General features: G+C 37.9%; 1 protein-coding gene across 1 annotated transcript; it reads left to right on the top strand.

Moving 5' to 3' along the window:
* The first annotated feature begins 603 nt into the window (after positions 1–603).
* CALB1 (calbindin 1) lies at positions 604–17,948 on the top strand. The gene is made up of 11 exons (XM_085053168.1): positions 604–799; positions 1,089–1,165; positions 5,651–5,725; positions 10,343–10,426; positions 10,514–10,570; positions 13,485–13,562; positions 15,967–16,022; positions 16,120–16,159; positions 16,247–16,300; positions 16,433–16,504; positions 16,913–17,948. Exons 1-11 carry the CDS (start codon positions 718–720, stop codon positions 17,024–17,026), a joined length of 789 nt encoding a protein of 262 aa, XP_084909294.1. The 5' UTR covers positions 604–717; the 3' UTR covers positions 17,027–17,948.
* The last annotated feature ends 5,905 nt before the right edge of the window (positions 17,949–23,853 follow it).

Genomic DNA, 23,853 nt, shown 5'->3' with positions numbered 1-23,853 from the left:
GTTTCTATACTGTCTCAATATGGATGTCTCAATATCCCATCGTATCTCAGAGGGAATATCAGGTTAAAGGGTTGCAGAGCTCTTCAGAGTTCAGCTCTGTGCAAAACCGTCTGCAGGTTTGGATTGGGGACGGAGCAGTGACAAACGAGTTCCTTGCACCTCACATGGTGCCCCAAGTGTTTATTTTCTTGTACCGGGACATCCTGAGCTGCTACAAGTCACGCTCTAAAACTCAGGACCTCTACCACATGGAAACCCCACGGCTAAACAGGGAGGCTGTGCTCGCCATCCATCGCCGCTCTCACGGGCACGCTCACGGCGGAAAGCGATGCGCAGTAACTCCCGGGTCGCTCAGCGCTGCTCTCTGCTCGGGGCTCCCCGCCCGGCACCCACACACCCTCCCCATCCCTCGCTGCCTCCCACGTCGAGGGGTGTCTGTTCCCGAGGGCTCCGCCGCCGGGCTGGCCGCAGCCGCCGTGCCGCCGTCGGGAGACCCCTGCCCCCCCGCGCAGGGCGGGGAGGGCGCGAAGGGCCCGCGGAGAGGGAGGGCAGCGCCGGGGGGAGTGGCCCGGCCGGGACGGCCTCATAAATAGCCCTCGGCGGGGCGGCGGCGGGAGGAGCCGTCGGAGCCGCCGCCGTTGTCGCCGCGCCGGCCGCGGTCAGAGTCAAGTCAGGACCGCGGACAGCGCCCTCCCCCCGCCGCCTCCCGCGCCCACCATGACGGCGGAGACCCACCTGCAGGGCGTGGAGATCTCGGCCGCCCAGTTCTTCGAGATCTGGCACCACTACGACTCCGACGGTGACTCCTTTCCCTCGGGGCGGCGGGGCGCGGGGGGCGAGGGGGGCGAGCCTTGGGAGGCTGGGGGGACCGCGCCGCTCCCCGCCCGGCCCGGCCCGGCCCGTCCCGTCCCCACCCGCAGCCCCGGGCAAAGCCCCGGAGCCGTCAGGGCTGGGGTCGGTGCAGGGAGAGGCGCGGGGAGCCGCTCGCCGGGAGGGAGCAGCCGGGGCGGAGACCCTCCTGCCGGCGCTGGAGAGCGGAGAGAGTCAGGAGGGAGCGATGACGGCGAGCGTAACTCTTTCTGTTGTAGGCAATGGGTTCATGGACGGGAAGGAGCTACAAAACTTCATCCAGGAGCTGCAGCAGGCACGGAAGAAGGCAGGCTTGGTAGGTTAATGTTTTGCCCCACTTTTCCATCTTCTCCGGGAAAGAAGAGTTCTCTTGAGCAAACTCCAGTGCCCCCCTTCCTTCTATTCTCTCTTGCCATCACGCTGTTCATACACCTGCCACAGCGGGAAAAGGGAAGTTGCTTGGTTAGAAATGAGCAGATTGTAAATCAGATAAATCATCCGCTTTGGAAAGGTGAAACCAGAGTCCTCCTCCCTGCAGAGCAGGTCCCGTTCATACCTCGCCAGGCTACAGGCTGATACTTCTGACAGTACTTAAAAAGAAAAGAAATGTGTGGATGCTGTCTTTTCCTCTTGGATGGGACCTTACCCCATTGCAATTAATCTTATCTGATCCAGATATGCACTCTTACAAAAACTGGAGGGAAAAAAAAAGAAAAGAGGAAAAAAAAAAAGAGGAAAAGAAAAAAGATGAAAAAAAAAAAGAGGAAAAGAAAAAACCCAACACCTCAGGGTAGTTGGACTCTGTTTTTATTTCGCACCTAATGGGCAGCACGGGCTGAAATGCGTTTCTGCCCCTTGGTGGTCACTAAATAGATCTGCAGACGACTCCTAAACCCTTTTTGCTCTTCATTGGGAGTATGAGTACCAAATCCTGGCTGTTTCAATGGCTCAGAGAGACAGCAAAGTTTTTGAAAGTGTTTTCAAATGCTTCTGTGTGTGAGTTATCGAAACATTAATTATTAATTTCCTCCAAACTATTCTTATGTGGGGAGACTAAAAGGGGGAGAAAGGAAGGAATTAAAGATTCCTCACAAAGACATAGCCACTTTTAGCATCAAACCCCAATATATGACTAAATGGAATCTGTCTAAATGAATAATTGCTAAAAGACTCCTGAAGAAACAGAAAAAAATTATAATTTAACTGTAAGTTATGTGCATGGAGGAAATAGATTTATGCCTCATAATAACAATGCCTGCAAACTGAGAAATAGCTTTTCAATATTTAACTTTAAAAGTTCTTGTATATTTTAGAACTAAATGCAGAAAAAAACAATTGTTATGAATCTTAATTTTTTTCGGTGGAAAAATGTATCTTGTTAATTGTATGAGTACAAGCTTTACACACATGAAAATCTGTCTCCCAGCAATGCCTCTAACGTTATTGCAGTCTAGGTACCAGTTAATTCTTGTTAGAGAGAGTGGTGTAGGCTCTCATTGTCATGAGTTTAAGTTCAAACTAAAATTAAAAAAAAAATAAAGCAAAACTAGAGTTAAAAACCAAAACAAAACAGAAAATTGGGAAAGAAATGTGGGTTTTTTAGAGGGAAAAAGTCTACTTCTTTCACAGAAAAGATTAAACACAACTCCAATACATTTCAAGTACTGCAACAGAACAAATCTCTCTTCTATACTAAAACTTCAGTATGCCCAGTAAAAAGAATATATTAAAGCCTCTTTATATTTAGTATGAATGACATTGTTGGTAGAAATGCTAATATATTATTCAGTAGTTAAAAAATTAATTAAAACCTCAAGGACAAAAATATTTATCATTTTAAGGTCAGGATCTTTCCTCTCTCAAAGCAAGCGTGCATTTCTTAAAAACATAGCCTACTCAAAACGACACATAAAGCCTTGCAGGATTAATCTTATCTGCTACAAATTTTATAATATATGTGGGGGTTTTTAAATAGCCCTGCCATTATCTCACAGTGCATTTTAAAAATGCTCAGGTGTTTAAGTTTTTTCATCCCATTTCTCTGATTCAAACCTAGCTTTGGAATGTTCTGCTGAAAAGAGCAATCTACAGCAGCAACACCAAATTCAGCACTTGGTCTGTGGGCTCTGGAGTACTGCTATATGTCACCTTAGGTTTCAAATCTAGCCTGATTCTTGCATTTAAAGGCTCATTTACTGAACAAGCATCTCATTAGTTCATTTCTTTTCTCACGGCATATTAATACAGTACCTTTGAATGTCTATTCTTTTGCCAGAAGGGACACATTGAGAAACTAGAGTGGGTTATATGTCTTTTCCTTGTCTGTCCTTCTTTTAACACCCCAAAGCTTCTTTGTCATCATTAACTTCTGCATTTCAGGTCACTCTCCAGCTCACTATTTTTGAAATATTCAATTATGCATTCTTTGTAGCAGGATTTTACATCAGTCATGCCATATGCATTAAAGAATCACATTGATTCTGTCATCAAATAGGATGGTTTAATGTTTCCCAGTATTCTTCCCAACTACAGAAATGTTATAATTATGTTCTAATGCTAATCCTTGTATTAATCCACTCAATAAGCCTGTACTTTCACAGCTGCTTTTTCTCAGACAGAGCGGTAGCATGCAACTTGATTCAGGCTAGCCCACCTGAAAGGGGAAAAAGTCTACTCAGAAGTTTTAGCACTTGGGCTTTGGTAACAATTAGGCCTTTTTGCTTCATGCAGTATGGTAGATTGTGAATTGATCTGGTGTAATTGCAGCCATGTTAAAAGAACTGCCTCTTTTCTAAAGGTAAAAGCTAGAAAAGTATATAAACACTATATATAAACTTCCATTTATTGTGACCTCTGTTTATGCAGTGTATTCTCTATTTGGGTGTACCAATTGCCAAAAGAAACTCTGGGGTATAAGTGACTAATGCCAAGGTTGATAAAGTGTCAATATGTGGATCTTGGCTGAGCCATTCCACATCTGTTTCTCATTTTCCCTGCATGTATAGATAATGACAATATTTCTCCACAGAGATATGTGATTTAGCTTACAGTCATATAAGCGTTTCTTTAGTGTCAACTATCCTTATATTTTCAAATCATATAAAAAAACCCTATTTTTTTCCACTTGTTGGACAAATGTCTTTTCTGAGGTGTCTGGCTGAGGTGTGAGGGGACAGTTTCTTCATTTCAAAAACTGAGTACTGGATCTGTATCAGGCTTAGGACTAGACTTGGTTAAATTTAGGCAAGCTTTTTTGACCAAAAATATTTATTTGAATAACATAACTCAAATAACTCCTCAAGCATCTCATGACCAGGTGAAGTCATGAGAAGACCAAAAACTTGCCATCACTTCTGAATTATTAACTAGAAGACAAGTTTCCTGTTTTGTTTAACCTGTAATCAACTGTGCCTCCTTCAATGGCTGGACACTGTCTGGCACTGCAGAGCTGCTATTAGAAAGATTAGTAAAATATTTAACCAGGACTAATTAAAATCCAAGCGTCTAATTCTCCATTCTATCTGCTAAGCAAACTTGTCCCCACTTTGGGATCATTAGATGAAAGGTGACTTTGAAGTCCATTATATTAATAACCACATCTCTAATTAAAGCCATGGCAAATTACTAACCTGCCATGGATGACTTTCACAGAAATAGGATACTAGGCCGTGACTGTATCAGCTACAAGGAACTGACATTTTAGTTAGCTTTGGCAGGTGAAATTTGGGACAAGCTACAACAGACTTTGTAGAGCTGAGATTCCCTGTGTCTCCAGTGAGAAAATCACTTAGGTCCTATATAATCAGATCTATTATAACAACCAAACCTTTAATTTCCAAAGTCTGATGTATTTTCTTCTATAACTGTGGAATTGTCCATTGTTTTAATATAACCATAACCCTATTCTTGCTGCATGATTTCATTCACTTCCACCTATAAGAGATACAATGAAAATTAAAAGTGTAATTAGTATTGAAGATTAATTGCAACTCATATCAATGCAAGGCAGGTCAAGTTGAAGTATGAAAACAAATATTTAGATATTTATTCCAAGGCTGGCACCTTTTACCACAGTGTAGAATAAGGATAGTCTTTAGAGAACAGATGTATAGCAAGGACCACAATTTATAGGAATAAGAATGATGGCTTTATTCTGTCAGATTTAAGGTACTGCTTAAAGTTTTGTCTCTCCTAAATCTCCCTCTACATTTAAACTGTGACATTTTGACTCTGTTTCCATGATAACCAAATACTAAACAGTGAAAAACATGATATTGTGATGAGTTCTTTTAAGACTAAAATAGCATCCATTGTTCAGGAAAAATCCACTCAAAGACATGAAAAGACTATTTTGGTGTTCAGATGTATTATATTGATTTTTTTCCTTATTTTGAAAGATTCCTCACTGCCTTCAAGTTACTAATTTAAAAATGAAAACTGAGAAAATGGACTAATAATTGCTTATGAACTTCACTGTCACCCTCTTAAAAAAAGGAGCTGTTAGACACATCTTCCAACACATCTGTCTTTATAATTTTTTCTCTCTGTAAACCAAAATAGAGTTCCAAGTATTTAGATCCAAATCATTCACACTGGCTATAATACCCTAGGAAGTAAAATTTATCACGATGACATTACTTATAAAAAAAACCAATGCTCGTTTTCATTAAACTTCACTGCAATGTGTGAGTGTTGATTCATTAAATATAGTATATTATTTTGCAACTAATTGATTATTCAAGTAAGTTTGCATATGTTGTTTGTATTTTAAAGTAATGATTCTATCATTGTAACTTTGTAGGATTTAACACCTGAAATGAAAGCTTTTGTGGACCAATACGGGAAATCTACTGATGGAAAAATAGGAATAGTCGAGGTAAGACAGTTACTTTGTAACTTTACTTGAAGAAAATATGTTTAGCACAGAACAATGAGAGCATATGTCAACACCTTGGATTTTTAGATACACAGAATATTTTTTCCTGTCTCTTAAGATCTTTTTTTTTTCACTAAAGGAGTTCTTTCATTAACAAAAAGTAATGTATTCCTTACTGCTCTTCAGACATTTCACCACAAGTAAATTAACTTCTCTCTCTTTATTCAGTACAAATAAGCATCAACAGTAATTTAGTTTTCTACAAAGCAGGTAAGAGTTCTATTTTAGGAAGTTAAATTGCAAAAAGTAACATGATGTAGTGCTACCTGTGATTTTGAACTAGTAATCTGTCACCATTCCTAATAGTGATGGTAACATTCGAGTGAACTCAATTGTGCAGTCACTGTATGTAGCCTATCCTAATAAAACCCATATATGGTAAGTCAGCATTTTAATCATGTTAGATGTAAACAAAATTTTAATAGTAATTGTGATCCAAAGGAAGATTAGAATTTCTTAAGATTTCCTTGCTGGTACTTTGAAACAATCCCAGGCAGAAAATTCTCACATTCCTTACTCCCACTTTCTGAAGAGGCTGAAGATAACCAACATCTCCTTGTACAACTGCTCAACAGCTGTATAATTTAGACAATTTTGCTAGGAAGGGGGAAACCATTGTGTTTGCTCTCACTTTCACTCTTCAGCACTGCAAGTGAAAAAGGAGAGTTTGGGGGGTTGTGGGGTTACAGTTTGAGAAGTCGTTTCTCTGAGCTTAAATCATCATCTCATTTATGTCACTCTGAGTGCAGTGAGACTGCAGTTTTATTACCAAATTATATTTTTTCCTGATAATAAGAAATCTGACCTAGAGAGCTAATTAAGAAACAGCTGGAAACAAGCCAGGCCTGCAAAATTTCTACAGTGACCAGCTTTGGGTCAGTATCTAATTTAAAAATAGAGGACTGAATAGAATCTGTAAAAGTCAATAGAAAGTATCACCTCTGATACAATAGATCAAGATACCTTTTTTCCTTTGTCATATGTCTGAATTTTATATACTTGTTTAAAGGCATATGCAATTATGACTAAGCTATCATAGAAATATGAGCAGTTTGTTTCACTTGCAGCTACAACTGGTTTTTAAAAGTGCATCTTTTGACAATACTTAGCATTGATCAAATAGCTTTGCATCTAGAAAGAAGTAGTGTCTATTTGGTATAACAAATTGTTTGGTTTTGGACTAAAAAATGCTTATTTATTTGTTATTGAAGAATTCCATTTAATATAGTATTTTTGAATGTGTGTATAGCAAGCACTGGATGCAAGTAGAATGTGTGAACAGTGTCTGAAAAAGACTGCTTCTTCACTTAGAAAAAAGAACTGGAAATTTTACCTATCGAATTCTAAATCTGATTCTGATATTGCCTTAATGAGTAAAGATGAGCAAATCCAATAGGGTCTGATATGGCTCACCACCCCCAGTGAAGTGCCAAGCATGCTCAGCATCCACGGAAGCAATTGAATAGTGATAGTACGGAGTCCAGTGACTGAAGGGACTTTCTCCCTTAATATAGCAGTTTCCAAACTCAATAGCTATATTTTATTTCACCTACATCAGCATGAAGCTTGATTTGGAAACTGCTGATGGGACTCATGAAATGTGTTGTACGTGCAGAGCCGTGTGATATTAAAGATGGTATTTGGACTTGATTCTCCTTCCTTATTAAAAAAAAAAAAAATTTATCCAGTAATTCCAGATTGCTCCCATTTACATAGCACGTCAATATTTTTTCTGAAAATTGTGTGAATGCTGTTTAAAATAACTTATGTAAAGCCATTCAGACTCCCAGCCCTCATAATGAACACCCAGCATCTGACGAAGAATGTGCTAGAGAATAATGAGTTTTCAGGAAAGGTCTGTTGACTGAGATAAAGAGGACGCTTGGGTGGCTTCACAGAGGAGGGAGTGGATTTTCAGCTCAGATTAAGTGTTGATTCTGTCTTTGCAAGCACTCTGCAGTTAGTTCACTGGCTATTATCCAGTGTCCTCCAGCTAAAGGCAGAGCCTGACCTGCCCACTTTCGTTCCATTGTGTAAGAGACCTTTAATTCACCTTTTGTACTCATTCAGACCAATGCTTTCACTAAAACGTGGCTGTGAAACCCAAGGCTTCAAAACTCAGAGCTGCGGTAATTCCACATTCAAATAATTTGAAGATTACTGCTGCCATAAAAATGACTACTTATTAGCCTAAAATATTCTTTGTACTCCCATGCTCTATTACAGGATTTTAAAGAGCAAATTCACTGTATTAGGTGAAAGGAATTTTAAACAGCATTAAATATCAACTGAATTTACTTAGAGAAAGATGTCTAGAAAATAGTCCTGATACTGTTTTAGGTACTGAGAGTATTTTTTCTGCTAGGTAATGTATAAAGACACACCTCAGCCTGCAGCTGAGCAAAGAGGAGTCAAACCAGTCTCAGGCTTTGCAGTTGTCCCCTATTATTTGTGATCCACAGATAACAAACCTTCTCCATAAAAGCAACGAAGCTCACTAAATTACTATTGCTGCCACACACGGATTCACAGTGGTCTGCACTCTTACTCAAACATGCTAACAAAGGCCCCCTATGCCTATCCCCACAAGGAAGTCATCACTTAAATTAGCACCAGGTTTCCATCTTTCTTCTTGGTAGTGGTATAAAACTGGGACTGTGATGTTGAACCAGTTTCCATACAATCTCCTCATCCCCTAATACTGCAGAGTTTTCCACAAAAAGCAATTTAATACTTTCCCCTGAGACTTACAAAGGGTGAGAGGTATAGCTTAAAATAAGGTAATTTTCTTCCAGAGGTAATATATGCTGTATCTCAAATACAGTTTGGTACTGTTAATAAGCTGCTAATGATCCTTTGGACAGTTACTATTTTACAGTGCCCTTGCAAAATCCACGGGAGTTAGCCATGTCATTGAATGACATCTTATTTATATTTTCCACACAAGCAAACCCTTTGCCATGGTCATAATTAGTCCCTTCTCCCAAGCTCTGCTTTTTATTCTAAACAGTTCTTCCATTCAACGTTTGCTGTTTAATAGGAATGTACCCTAAAAATCAACGCTCTTCTGTCATGAGAGAAATAAAGACTTTTTCATAAAACAGGACTAAGTTACACACATTTAGCTATTGTGTACACATAAATATACACTTACCCACATGTCTATAAGCTATTTATAATGGAGTAGGTTTTGAAAGCTGCTGACAAAAATGCATTTCTTGAGTTGATTTTGGTTTCGTGTTCAGCCACTTAGCAAAAGCACTCAGAAGGCTCTGATGGGCCTGACAGCCTGTCATCAGCTGAGCCATTTCTGTAAGGAGAGTGCTCTGATGTATCTTTTCAGCTGTACCAACACTAAAAGAATTTAACTGATTCCTTGCATATATAATTTTAGACAAACAAGAGATATGTCTCCATAACTTTGTTGTGTCTGTGGGGTGAGAGCTGAACTCACGGCTCTGCTGGATCGCAATAAAAAAGCCTCAGCAATTAGGCAACAGCACTGAAATATGCAGAACAAAAGATTTGAGGGTGTGAAATGGAAGCAGAAAAACAAAAATTTGAATCAAAATTTTAAGATGGGACTCCAGAAAGTCTGCAGATGTCATTTTACATAAAAGAGTGCAGCTAAGAAAACTGTCTTTCTCCATTTTCTTTTCCTAGTAAGCACAGCTGGTCTTTTCTTCAAGCAAAAAGTTTTTTTTTTTTAATCAAAACACATTTTGTACATTTTGAGGACAGAAAAAAATATTGGGTCTTTGTTAAAAACAAATCATGATTTTACATTAAATTATACAGCATACTCTCCATCTTCTATATTTGTCACATGCCAAAATTGAGTTATAGTAAATGAACATTTTTAATAATCAGTACAATAATGTCTGATTTTAAAAAAGCCTTTTGTAGAGAAGAGGCATTGGAAGAACCATCCCCGGTTTTGCAGGGCTAAAAGCCCTCTTGATTTCTTTCTGGTATTTATAGCTCTTTTTGAACACATCTCTGTGACTGACAAATGAGAACAGTCATCCCTTACCCTCCCTGTTTTCTTTTTTTTCTCCTGACTTTTCCTTATATTTAACCATTTACATTACACACACATTCCTCATGTCAGTGCTCCTCTCTTTCTTCCTCTTCCTTGGTATCTTAATATTTCTCACTTTCTTAATTTGTTGTCCTGTGCACTTATCCTCCATAAATACTTGTGTTATACTTTCCCTTCTTGCTGATTCAATGGATTGTAATACAGATTCTAATTCTGCATGGGTGACTTTTTCCCCTTTCCCCAGCTACCCTTTTGGTAAAGTGCTGCCTCATTCCCTTCTCTCAGGCCTCAGTTCTGTTTGACCTTGATGAATATGGCAAAGCTGCAAGCCAGAAGCCTTTCAGAGGCATCTTCCAAACACTTCAGCTAGCAGGATGAAGCTTCCAAGGGGACCACAATATGGCATTATGAGCACAAACAATTTAATACTGTTTTAAAAAAGCTTCATGTTCTATTACAAGCTCAGCTGGCCTAAAGAAGACCCAAAATTTAATCTTTCTTAAATCCTGTTACAGCTTGCTCAGGTATTGCCAACGGAAGAGAATTTCCTGTTGTTCTTCAGATGCCAGCAGCTAAAGTCAAGTGAAGATTTCATGCAGGTGCAGTATGAAAAGTGCCTGTTGTAAAACCATCCAAGATCTGCTTGCCATAAACATGCCATTAAAGCATTCACATTCTGATTGCAGACATGGAGGAAATATGACAGCGACCACAGTGGCTTCATTGATTCAGAGGAACTTAAGGTAAACCAGTATCTATGAGCATGAATGACATGAGAACAGGTGTTGGATTGCAGTCTGTGCTGCTATCTCTTTCTTCAGATATCCACTTGTGCATGTTTTTGCATTTCAAGCACAACAAAAAATGCAATACAATTAGCTGATGTTTTTATTGCCAGTAAATTATTTAAAGTGAAACTCTGATCTGATCAATGTTTTTTTAAACCATGTTTTAATTCAGATCCATGTTGGTCTCAAGTGTCTCAGGGTACAGGTAGCTTAAAAGTAAGAAAGATTAAGAAAGCAAGATGAGCCTCGGACAGCCACGCTGGTTATTTTTTGGTCTCTTAGGGAGAAGAGCTATTTTGTTGTGTTTTTTCTTAAGAGCATTACTACTATTAATCACTGTGCTGTTGGAATTATTATGCTGTCTCAAGTACCATGTGACCCTACAATTTCCACTGTAATACTGTTAGACTAACACAAGTGGAATTGTGCTGCCTCTGCTTGGTTAACCTAGTAGGATTTTGGTATCAGCTTTAATATGCACAAATAAGGGCAGAATCAAGATTATACCATTAGCCATCTCAGCCTTGCACATTTAAGAAATCTTAAAACTGGAGTGATTTTATTTCTCTAGTCACACAACCAACATTTGGCAATTTGTCAACGCTGAGTTAGTCTCACAGAAACACAGAGTGGTTGTTAGGACCACTGGAGGTCATATGGTCCAACCCCTCTGCTCGAGCAAGACCACCCAGAGCCAGTTGCCCAGGATCTTGTTCAGATGGCTTTTGAATGTCTCCAAGAAAGAAGACCACGCAGCCTCCATGGGCAACCTGTGCCAGTGCTGTGTCATCCTTGCAGTGAAAATGTGTTTCCTGATGCTCAGAGGGAACATTTTGTGTTTCACTTTTGTGTGACCATTGCCTCCGGTCCTGTCCATAGCCTAGCTCCATCCTCTTTGCATCCTCCCTTGAAGTATTTATATACTTTGATGATGTTCTACTGAAGCTCCTCATCTCCAAGCTGAAGTGTCCCAATTTTCTCCACCTTTCTTCATAGGAGAGATGCTCATATACAAGAGCTTTCTGAGTAGAAAGGTGCAATTTTCCACAGTTCTATTGCATTTGATTCATTGTTGTAGCTTTATATTCAAAGGAATCAAAGCAATTCATAGCAAGAGAATGACCTAGCAGTGTTTTTCCATCTAATTTGGACTATTTTGCCCATACGTGGTATAAAGAAGAATTATGTAAGCTTTAAATAAAGCATCAGGAGATCAAACTGTCCAAAATCTTTACAACTCTTCTGTTCAGAAAATGAATTCATGACAAAAAATTCACATTTTTTTCCTTTTCACTTTCTCTTTTGAGTTTGGTCTCTGTGTGACATTTGCTAAGGATTTAACCTTAGGTTAACCCTCAAGCAGATGAGCCCATTCTTCTCCTGAGTGGTTGCACCAGGTTGGTGTATTTGAAGCTGGTAGGATCAGGAAGAGTTAGATCTTGAGAACTCTCCAGCTGTTAGACGATGCCTGCTGACTGCTGTATTTTAAAATAGATTTTAAAAGGCAGGGCTGATTGAGGGCCAGCTGAAGAAGACATTTTAACTGAATCTCTAATGGTTCATCTCTCTTGTGCTGTGAGGTTTCATTTGCCTCAGAGAAAGAGGCCGTTTTAACACTGAAAATAAGACATAAATTCGAGTTTTATTTTTAGATCACTATTTCTTGGCAAGCCCAAACATTTTAAAGGATTTGCTATGGGAGGAGTACACCCACTTACAACTTTGTAAGTGAAATTTAAGCTGGAAATCAGGAAAACTTTCTAACAATAGTAATGGCAGTAGAATATGTAGTCTAAGGGGGAGGCAGACTCTTCATCACTGCCTGTATTTAGGAAAGGTTTGGAAATAGCTCAGATCCTTTCTTGAGACATGGACTGAATAGACTTTTAATTTCCCTTCCAGTTCTATTTTCCTTTGAAGCACATGAGATTAAACATGCTTCTGTAACACCCATTCACGACATTTCAGTTGTGTTCCTCATTATACAAGCTACCAGGAAGGGCCTCCAGCATGGAGGGGAACAGACCAAAAGAACTATAGTTGGTGTTAGTCATATGACTATTGATGTGGCTGCATTCAGGTTCAGGAGTACAAGTATATTTTCTTAAAAGCTCCCCCATTTTCTATCTTGAAATGTGGCTAAAAATTCCACAAAGATAATGACACTCCAACTGATGACAGGAATTAGGTGCTTCACCAGGTCTTGTAATGCCCTTGCTATAAAATTTGGTATCTTTCCTTTTTTAATGTCACAGATCTAGCACAGGACTTAAAACACTGAATGGGTGGAAACCATTTTATTCCTTAAAGTAAAAATGGCTGATGTTTCAAGTCATGTGACATCAAATTCTATTAAAATGCAATGAAATTGGCTGCACACATTTAAAATACAAGGTAGGAAGAAGCAGTGTTCACTTCTAGCATCAGGTACTGCCATAGGCAAGGACAAAACTTGATTAATCATTGATCCTTTCTGTAAAATTGTTCCTATGTTGCAAAAAGTGATTAGGCATCCAAGTTTTCAAGGAGACCCAAGGTTAATTAGTTGAGTTTACTGACAGAGATAATTAAGAAGCAGTATACTTGAAAGCCAAACATTTTCCAAATTTGCAAAACAACAAATGACATATAATGCAGGAAGTTTTATTAATTACTTTTTCCAAATAAAATACAATATACTTGAACTTATCGAAAGAAGCATATATTCCTAGCTGTTAATAACTATTGTTTCCTACTTATTTGGAACTTCTGTAGTAAATACTAAAGCGGAAGTAAAATATTGTTCCCCATTACTTTAATCTGAAGCTAGCAAGTCAAACATTTTATACTGTGGAAAAATATTCACTTATTACTCTATTTATTTTAACAGAGCTTCTTGAAAGATTTATTACAGAAAGCAAATAAGCAGATTGAAGACTCAAAGCTATCGGAATACACAGAAATAATGGTAAGGTTATATACAAACGTAGTGGGTTAATCCAAACTCTGTTGATCTTTAGCCACTGAAAGGCTCCAAATGACTTGGAGACCCAGCAGGTCCCAGTCAGACTATGACACTGCAAGAGAGACACAACTGTGGCATCCAGCACTGCAAGCACTTCTGCAGCTACAGAGCTTTAATGGGAAGTTTTCAGTACTGCTTAAAAAGACCAGGAATTTTTAACCTTCTTAGTATTTATATAATATCACACCATGCCGTAGTATTTTCTCTGTTTTGCTTCTCTGTGCCACTAGTTGTAAACCCAAAGTCTTCACAGCTCACAGGAGAAAATTTTGTAACAATTATATTATTATATTTAGATCACATTAATTTGGCATTACTTTCTATGTTTTGCCTTCTTACAGTGCTGTGGTGTCTGTCTCTTGTCTTAAATGCCACCACTGTATGGTGGCTTCTTTAGATTTACAAACATCTCACACATTCCTTCTCCCCTTGCTTCAAGAAAGACAAATTGATGTTTTAGATAAATGCTGTAGGAAAACTCTTGCTTCCCAGGTCTTAAATCAGCCTATCCTTGGGACAATCTGTCCATCCTATCACTATGGTACTCCATGGTAAAGACCAGTACTGGCTTCTGCATGGGCTTTTCAAGAAAAAAAAAGACAGAATTCAGGTCTTCAGGAAATGTGTAACACTACATTTTTTGTTTTACCTGCTTGTTTTTGTCCTTAAATACTTCTAAAAATCAGAACTGTGCTAGGTAGATGTACTAGCCCTCCAACTGGCTTGAGAATGGCTGAACAAAACTTGTGTTTCTCCTGGAAAAGGTCTGCTGGTTCATTCTACCAGTATAAACCATTTACACAGAATTGTCACTGTTCATTCACTGGTGAAGATAACATTTTCATTCATGAAGCTTTTTGACCTTCATCCTAAAGAGAACTGTAAATTCCAGCCTCTGCAGAGACACACAGTGACCAAGAATTTAGTTTTTAAGAAAAAAATATAAGCCCAGCTCTCCAATAATCTCCTCAGAAAACAGAAGGGTAATACAAAGCACACAGTCCTGAGCAGCTGCTGGCAGGCACAGCCAGCCACTAACAACCCATCAAAATACAAAATAAGTTCACTTCACGCTGCCCCTGCTTACCTCCCCCAAATGCAAATCTGCATTCATGGGAAATGCATGCAAGGCAAATGCTTTTATGCAAAGGATGGAAGTGTTAAAAGGAATCAAGGTGTTGTGTAGAAATAAACATTTTGTAGAATTGGTCACTTTTTTCTGGTATCCTTTGTCATTTGTTGTGTATTAACAAAGTGAAATTAGGTATTTTTTTCATTGCATTGCATTAGTTTTCTCTTTAAAAAGATATAGATTTATGTATATGTGACAGTAGAGGATGTTGCTTTTCCTCTTATCCATAAATTACATCTAAAACTACTGTGATTTCAGGTGATGGGATGGAGTGTGGATAGTGGTGCTTTCAATACAATGTTTTGTAGTCTGCTGCTTTTATGACTTTTTTATACAGCAAGAGCAATATGATGTTTGGAAGTAGAAAAATGGGACTATACCGACATAAATAATGAGAAAGTCCTCTCATAATAAAGAGAAAGTCCTATGCAGGAGCACCACTCCATCTACTTCCAATAGCTATTATAAGCTGGTTTTGCCTCTCAAGTACCAGGAGTTCTTCCTTTCAAGGCCTCAAAGGAAAACACTTTAATAGTAGAGTTATTGAAAAATATTAGAAAGAGTAATCACCTATTTTGTGGAATTATATTAACATAATTATTCCTATAATTTAATTATGCTTATTTGGAGAGATTTATTTTCCCATTTTCATACCATCAAGAAAATATGATCATCTGCAACATCTATTTTTTTTTTTAATATTTTACAGTAAGAGAACATTGTCTTTACTTAAATACTTAGACCTAGTCAATTGAATGAAATGTCTATTATTTTCTGTCTAGGGAATTGAATGCCTTGGTTTCTATTGCACTTTACCCAACAGTTTTTTCATCTTTATGAATAGAGAACAATGATTCTTTTATCCCACCATGACATGAAATCAAAAGGAAAATGTTATCACATCAACACTCCTCTTATTTATAAATAATTACATGGACATTTCTCATACAGGACATTCATCAGTGTAGGCAGGTTAAGACCTACCTCACCATAGGTTAATCAGAATTGTTCATCTGGTTTCTTATCAACCTTTTGCAGTAGAACTAGTTACTATAAATTACTTAGTCACTACTTACAATAGGTTTTTCACTGCGTACATGACCTGGGGACATAATTTCAGGATAAAGTTAATTGAATTTAAGTTTTCCAAATAAATATTTTCTTCATTAGGTTGATTAATTTTGATTAACAATGTAAAATTATATATTCTTTCAGCTCAGGATGTTTGATGCAAACAATGATGGAAAGTTGGAGCTTACTGAACTGGCCAGGTATGTCTTCTGTTTCTTTTCACAACAAATATCATGTAACAAGTGCCATAATGGGAACAGTTAAATATTTTGATCTTTGTGTTTTTTCTCTCCAAAGACTACTCCCTGTACAGGAAAATTTTCTTATTAAATTTCAGGTATGAATATTCACATTCTTCAGGTAACCTGTCACCATCATATATAACTGGTGTTATTAATGGATTTGTTTTCCTTTTGGCATTTAGGGTGTCAAAATGTGTGCAAAAGAATTCAATAATGCCTTTGAGATGTATGATCAAGTAAGTATTAAAAAAATGCTTTTATTAACTGCGTAGTTTGATGGCACTTATTTTCTGAATTTGTGGAAAACTAGCCATAACCTCTGGAATTAAAAATAAATGTTTAAAATTATCTTTAATGGTATTTTTCAGGATGGCAATGGCTACATAGATGAAAATGAACTCGATGCCCTACTGAAGGATCTCTGTGAAAAGAACAAAAAGGTAATCCTAGAGGGCTGCTTTCCCCTTAGAGATTAGATTTAATTTGGATTTTAAGGACACTTTAATCCACCCTAATAAGATAAATATAGAGCTTCTAAGTCATAATTCCTGAAGTCAAAGTACAACTAAAAATTGTGGTGGAAATAATAGCAGTGCAAATCCTGAACTGGGGGGTTGTGATCACACAGTGACACTGTCAAGAGCTTGCTTGCTTCTGAGACACCAGCTAGCAGCAAGCTGACACGTGGCTATCATATGGATAAAAAGCTAATATATAAAAACATTTTAGTGTTAGTGTTGCACAGGCTGAGAATACCTGGGTTTTTTCTCATTTCCTGCCATTGGAAGTAAACTTGTTCATGCTGATAATTAAACAGGATTATAAAGCATTATCTGTTCTTTAAATAGGAATTAGACATTACCAACCTCGCAACGTACAAGAAAAGCATCATGGCCTTGTCTGATGGAGGAAAGCTTTACCGAGCAGAATTGGCTCTTATTCTCTGTGCTGAGGAAAACTAGAGCTCTTCTATCATGTCCACTTAACTAGTGATGTACTCTACACAATAACTGTGCACTATAAGGGAGTAGGCTGTATTTTTAAACTGCATATAGAAAATTAGCCAGGATGTGTGGCACATTCCTTTCAGTTTGTTTCTATACTGTTTGTAATGTACAGTTTTTGTAACAATAAGATTGATAAAGAGAATGTTTGGGCCAGTCTGTATATTCAAAAAGAAACTAAATATGTCAGGGTTGGTTTTGGTTGGGTTTTTGCTTTCATAAACATGGCTGGAGAAAAATTAAACCTGCTGACATTGCTGTGGTCATCATATCCTTTGACACTTGCAACATTTCTTGTTGAACAACATAACAAAAAATCTACACATATCTTTCCCATGACAAATAAATGTGGGGTTTTTAAATATAAAACATTAATTCAGATTAAACATTATCTAGGTCTGAAATAGGAAAGATACAGTGGTATGTCTGATTTCAAAAATTTAATAAGGCACTAAGAAATATTTTCAGTTGTCAAACCACCCACTTACAGGTCTGTACTCTCTGAAGTCTTACAATTACTCTTCTCATTATGAATTCATAGCATATAGACAAAGCATTTATCTGGAATAGATCTCCATGCAGTAGTTGATAAAAATATAGTGTTTTCAATCTAGCTGTTTTACTGAATTTAAACATAGGCACTTCAGAAATAAATGCCTTTAATCTGTCTTGAAATCCTGGCTAAATGACAGGTAGTATAGTTAACACACAGATTAACATATGATATTATAAGTGTACCTTTCATGACTATTGCTGTGTCAGAGAATATGACAATCCATTTTCTAAACTATTTTCACATTTTGCAGGTTATAATTATTCTAGTAAATTGCTGTTTTTACATCATATTCTGTGTAATCTATAATTAAATTTAATATCCTAAGATTATTGGTGTCTAGTTTGTGTATCTCCTGGATTCTTATTTCTGTACCATGTAGAGGACAAACTGGCTATTTTAAAAAAAAATGTGCCTCCTTGAATCTCACAGTGAATTACTAGTCTGTATCACTAGCATTAAAATTTGACACTAAATGAAGAAAAAATAATAGTGCAGATTTTATAACAATTTAGTAACTCAGTTTACATGGTGGGCTCAGCTTTTTATTATATTAGAGATGTATTTTTAAAATGAAAACTATACTATGAAGCAGTCCTAGCTTCTTGCTTCTTTTTTTTGGCCTGGCTCCCTTTTTACTTTACACCAATTTTATGCCAGACAATTTCATGAATGTCCAGGCCATTGCTCCCAGTAGGTACAGGAGAGGGAAGGAAATTGGGTTTTGTCCTAAAGCAAATAAACCACTGCTGCCTCCGTGAACAACTGCTTTGGAAGCAATTCTAGGTTAGCAGATTAGCTATATACAACTTCTCAGATGCATTTCTGTGTTTAACAAATGGAAGCAAATGTATTTTATTTGCAATATGCCTCAAACCATGAGGTTCAATCCTTCAAGGTTATAGTCAATTAACTCCCACTGAAAGAATCCTTGAATTCCTCAGATGAACTCAAGCAAATAAATGCCATTTCAGGAATGGCCTAATGGCCTTGGGCTCTTTCCAGGCTGAGCCTTGGAAAGTTAAGGAGTAGGTGGCTCTGGATGGGGTCTTGCTGGGAAAAAAACCCACACAAACTAAAATAAGGTTAAGCTAGCTCATTCTCACTGTTTTACTCCCACTCCATGCACAGTGATTTAACTTCTCACCTGCTTGTCTCCTCTTTTCTCTATGCAATGTGAAATACAATTGTGTACATTAAGTGAAGGAACAGTGAATCTGCCTATCAATACAATAAATGATTGATATTGTTCTTATTGTGCACTTGAAACCCTGGATTTTGCCTTATTTTAACACTTTAAAACACCCAAACCTTGTGTGTGAAAATATGATGTTTGTCAAATCATTACAGTGAAAGATAAAGCATTTAAAGTGTTTTGACAGTCACCACAGAAACTGAAATCCGTCTTCCTGAACATAAGTAAACTGTCACAGATCTCTTCTGAAGTCACCCTTCTGCCACTGCTGCTCCCTACCAGCTGGCTCTGCTGCAGGGCACAGAGGTCTCAGTCACCCACAGGCAGGATGTTTCCTGCAGTTATTTCTCTTAAATAAAGCTTGGGTTAAAAGAGAGCAATTCAAAATCCCATTTCTAGCAAAGGTGCCTACTGCCAGTGCAAAGCAAATTGTGACAAGTATACATAAGTCAAAACTGCTGTAAAACCTCCAGGTTTTCAACTCTCTAAATCACTCCTGGGCTGACTGATTTTAAAATGTCAGGGCTGGGGCAGAACGAGGCATAGAATAATAAAAGAGGTGATGATAGAGAAGACTTCTTTCTTCTGGTAGACATCTGGTGACCAAAGAAAGGTAAAATCATAGCATGCACAAAGATTAATTACACAATATAGTACAGGTATGCCATATTCCAGCTAAACACAGAAACTGAGACAGAATTACTTGGGATCCCCTCTACTGAAACTATTAACCATTTTGCTGCATATAAATAAATAATTTATTAAAATAAACATGCAAAGAAGCACTCAAGCTAACAAATACTGAAACCCACTGTCCTACAAATTACAGTATGCTATAAAATATTTTAGCCCATTCTACTTTAATTCTGTACAGATACAAACTTAACATGGCACTAGGTATTCAAATCAAAGAAGGTGATCTTCTAGTAATTTTAAAGCCCAAACCAGCAAACGGAAAGAATAATAACAATAATAACTATTAGGCCCTTCATAAACCGTTGGCTATATAAATGCAGTTTGCTGAGACAAGTAAACCAGGTCAGGCAGAGTGCTCACTTCCAGCTGGGCCCACACCACCGTCCATCAGGGCACCTCAGGGGCCACTAACACTGCCCAGCTGACCATTATGGAGAACATCATGTGAATTTCCACCAATGACTTAATCAGGATTGAACACAGCCCTTGAAGCAAGCAATTTGGCTTTCGTTTGTTCACTGCTGCACTGTTCTATCTTCAACAGTTCATGCACAGTATCATAGCACTGATCTAATCCTCCCTGTTGACAACTTAGTTATCCATCTTTGAAAAGATTATCCATACAAGCTGATAAATTTCTAAACACCATATTCCATGGGCAAGTGTCAAATACAGCCCAGGGTGCTGACAGCCAGCAGTGCTTTTATGCAAAATGAACTTCATAAATGAACAAAATACACACACTGCTGCTAAACTCCACTTAAACCTCACTTAAGGCTTTGTTTCATTACACAAGGTTTGCTTTTTCTGATTTATACTAAGCCCTCATCATAATCATAGTTATAGCCACTGGTTATGGAGAGAAACTGAAATCCAGTACTACTTGCTGTGTCTGTGAGATACAGAACACATATTTAGGCACCCAAATATACATGGCCTGATTTTCTGAAGTGCTGAGCACCTTCAATTCCCTCTGAAATCAACTGGAGTTGTTCTACAGCAACTAAAAGCAGGTCAGTGCACTCAAATCCCAAAGACTATTTAATTTGCTTGCATATTAAATGATCACATTACAGACCGTGGGGTTACCTTGGTTCAAGTGGGTTTACTTTTATTTAGCAGTTATAATACAAGAGGCTTAATGGAGTTAGACAAAGGTACAAACTTTCTTGCAATTCAGTGTCTTTAGTTACACATTGTCAGTATGGGAAAAAAAGTAAATATAAATGAGCAGTTCAGTGCCAATGAAGTAGTAAGCCAGTATGGACAGGTAGGAAGTCACAGTTCCCTCAAATAGTGTCATCTTCTGTTTGTAAAGCAAATTCTCAATCTGGGAAATATAAGCAATATTCCCAGCAGTAATTAAAATATTCAAGAGGAGAGAATTCCCAGAAGTAGGAGATCTAATGACTGACAGCAGTTCTAGTATCAAAGTGAAGAGGTAACACAACAGATCTCTCTCATTTGCAACCTTAAATGATTTTCATAACTTGTTGATAAGTCCCTCCTACAGCACAATACCACTTCTGCAGCACTGAATTAATCTAATAAATTTTAACAGGTTCAGAGACAGAAAATCACCAGCAGAAATAAAAAAGGGAATTTCAAGATTTAATTAAGCAGACAAGATGTGCTTTTCAGTTGAAAACAGAAAATCAATCTCCTTTGTGGGTGTCTCCAAGCTGAGTTCGTGAAAGTGATAACACCTTTGACTGATGGGTCACGCAATAGTTATTTTTAAAAAAGGTACTTGGATTTTAGGGAAGTTTCCTTGTATTTCGTGAAAATTAAACTGCCTCTGCAACCCAACTGACTCCTGTTGCAATCTCCAATGTACACCATCACCTTTTCTGACTCATTCCTCCACCCTCCTGTCCCTCCAACTTCATAAAATTATTTTGCTACAAAGCAGTACTATTTTCATCCTTCCCTTTACATTGTGGCTCACTGGCAATCTCAGATAGGGTGAGGAATGTAATAATCTCAGGGCAAATATGCCAGCCTAAGACAATTAGGACACTATCTCCTGCCAGTTTAGTTATGTTTGGAATGAAGTAGCTGTGATGACTGCTTTATGTCAGTCTGTGTGTAATACAATGCTGTGGAGCATGCTTATGGATTGGACACCTCTTGGTTTTAGCAATATTTTATGATTTTTTCAGGACAGTCTAATCATCATCAGCATTTATGAACAGCTTCTTTTGGAATTTCCAAACCAGACGCTGCCCGGGTTTGGTAGCAGTTACAAAGCTTCTCTTATTCTTTTCCTGAGTTCAGATATCATGTGTTGCTACTTCAGTAACAATTACATTGTAGTTAAAATATAAACTTTATTAAAAAATAAACTTGAGATGTTTAGGATTCATGCCTTCATAGTAATGTTCCTTTCCTGTTCCTACCAAGTCTAACAACTCTTATTACAGGAAGATGTCCCAGTCAGACTACTCCATGCTCCTGCAGCAGTGGATGACAAGATCAGTTATGTTTTTTGCTATATATTAGCAAATATTTTGTAAATTAAGAAACATATAACCCTTAAAACATTATATGCCATTTCTAAAGCCTGCATCAACATATTGCATATATCTTATCAAGACAAAATGTTCAGCACCTAAAAGCAACTAACGTGTAGTTTGAAATGGATGTCACTGGCATAGGCAAGATAGTATTCTTACTATGGATGCTCATTAAAACTTAAAATGTGCTTTCTGGTTCCATCACTGAATAACATATGCTTTAAAAATGGGGGCTGTTTGTAACCTTACAATTTATAATTAATTTAGCTATGAACAGTAAACAGGTAGATGATACTTCAGAAGCAGTACCCATTTCTGCAAATGACAAACATTCTGTTATTAAATAAATCCCCAGTATGTCTTTACAAGACAGTCTTTAAGAAGCCTCCCTTCAGTATTTTGACGTTATCAGATGAAGCAAAATCTGCCATCCTATGTTACTACTCTTTTATACACAGGAAAGAGAGCTATATGACAGGCAGAAGTACTTCCTAGCCCCCAAAACCAAGTATAAACTAGATCCCAACTTCATGTTGAGACTTGGAATATGCCTCTTTTATCTTTTCCACCTGCGCCCCATACAGGATCTAGGTTTTGTGAGCTAAAAGGAACATACCAGTCTTCTTGCTTCAGATGACCAGCTCCTGAGAGATTGCTGCAAGGTGCACCTGTCCTGGTCACAGGCAACACAAATGACTTCAGGTCACACGAAGTCTCTGACAATTTCAGAGACTGGGCACAGACATCTCCCATCTCAGTCCAGCACTTCAACCACATGGCACACTTACCTATAGTATATCACAGAAACCCACAGATGCAAGAGACTGATAGGAACTTATTTTTATTGACAGTCTGTCTCCAGAGGATAACCTACTAAACACTGCAGAAAAATACTTGATGTTACCAAGTCACAAACACATATTTGAATACTTTTTCTGAATCACTTTTTTTTTTCCAAGGGTCAGCAACTGTGTCCCATACAAAGAGAGACTACAAACGTATGTGAAGGATGACAAGCAAAAACCAGTATATATGGGCCTAACTTCTCAATTAAATCACTTTTTGGGGGAAAGACATGGTTATGATGCCAGATTTTATCTTGACGACAGGCGTGCCAAACCCAAGTTACCATGTAAAAGCTTTACATTATGCTCAAACAACTTGAAGGCTGCTATGATAAACGCAGTTACTTCGTTTTATCTTCAGTGGCTATTCAATCCTGCACAGGACCATCACTCACAGGAGAAAGGCACGTGGAAGCCTTTGCTAATACATTCCACACTTTCAGCAGAACATATCTTAGTTTGCCTCAGATTTGTAATAAGGCAATCAAGTGACTTCATAGTCAAATGTTGGCATTAGTTAAATATGCCCGATTGTGTGAAAAAATACGACTGTCACCAGCACCTGAAGGAAGACATCTTTGAATTAATTCTATTATCCTGACTCCTAAATCACTGTACCAGTCTCAAAGCACATAAAACTATGTACGTGCTTGAATGTGGGAACAGACTGGATCTCTGGTTAAACACCAAAGTAAAAAAAAAAAGGTATTGATTTCAGGCTCTAAAGGTCAGAGTCTGATAATTTATTTGAAGAATTCCAGCCATTGTCTGAGGCAAGACAGACAAAAACTACCAACTCTCTAAATTTGGATGAAAGCAATTTTTTTTATCACCTGCTTATTTGGGATGGATAAACTGACTAGATTCAGAGGTAGTACCATCTTAAAGTTTTGTTAGCACTAGCCTGTGAATGCAAATGAAACCTAGGGATTTTTTTAAATCTAACCAAATGAGGTTTCAACACTTTCAGTCCCAATTTA

Source organism: Lichenostomus cassidix, chromosome 2, assembly GCF_008360975.1.
Source record: "Lichenostomus cassidix isolate B80296 chromosome 2, HeHo_3.0, whole genome shotgun sequence".
Taxonomy (NCBI): Eukaryota; Metazoa; Chordata; class Aves; order Passeriformes; family Meliphagidae; genus Lichenostomus; species Lichenostomus cassidix.
Note: the sequence above shows the minus strand (reverse complement) of the source record. Positions and strands in the feature narration are given on the sequence as shown.

Bases quoted from the DNA above. Each gene is read 5' to 3' on its own strand.
- CALB1 (XM_085053168.1), top strand. From the start codon at position 718: ATGACGGCGGAGACCCACCTGCAGGGCGTGGAGATCTCGGCCGCCCAG. The intron at 10,427-10,513 runs GTGCAGTATGAA...TTCTGATTGCAG, and splicing joins CAAGTGAAGATTTCATGCAG to ACATGGAGGAAATATGACAG. The intron at 10,571-13,484 runs GTAAACCAGTAT...TTATTTTAACAG, and splicing joins TTGATTCAGAGGAACTTAAG to AGCTTCTTGAAAGATTTATT.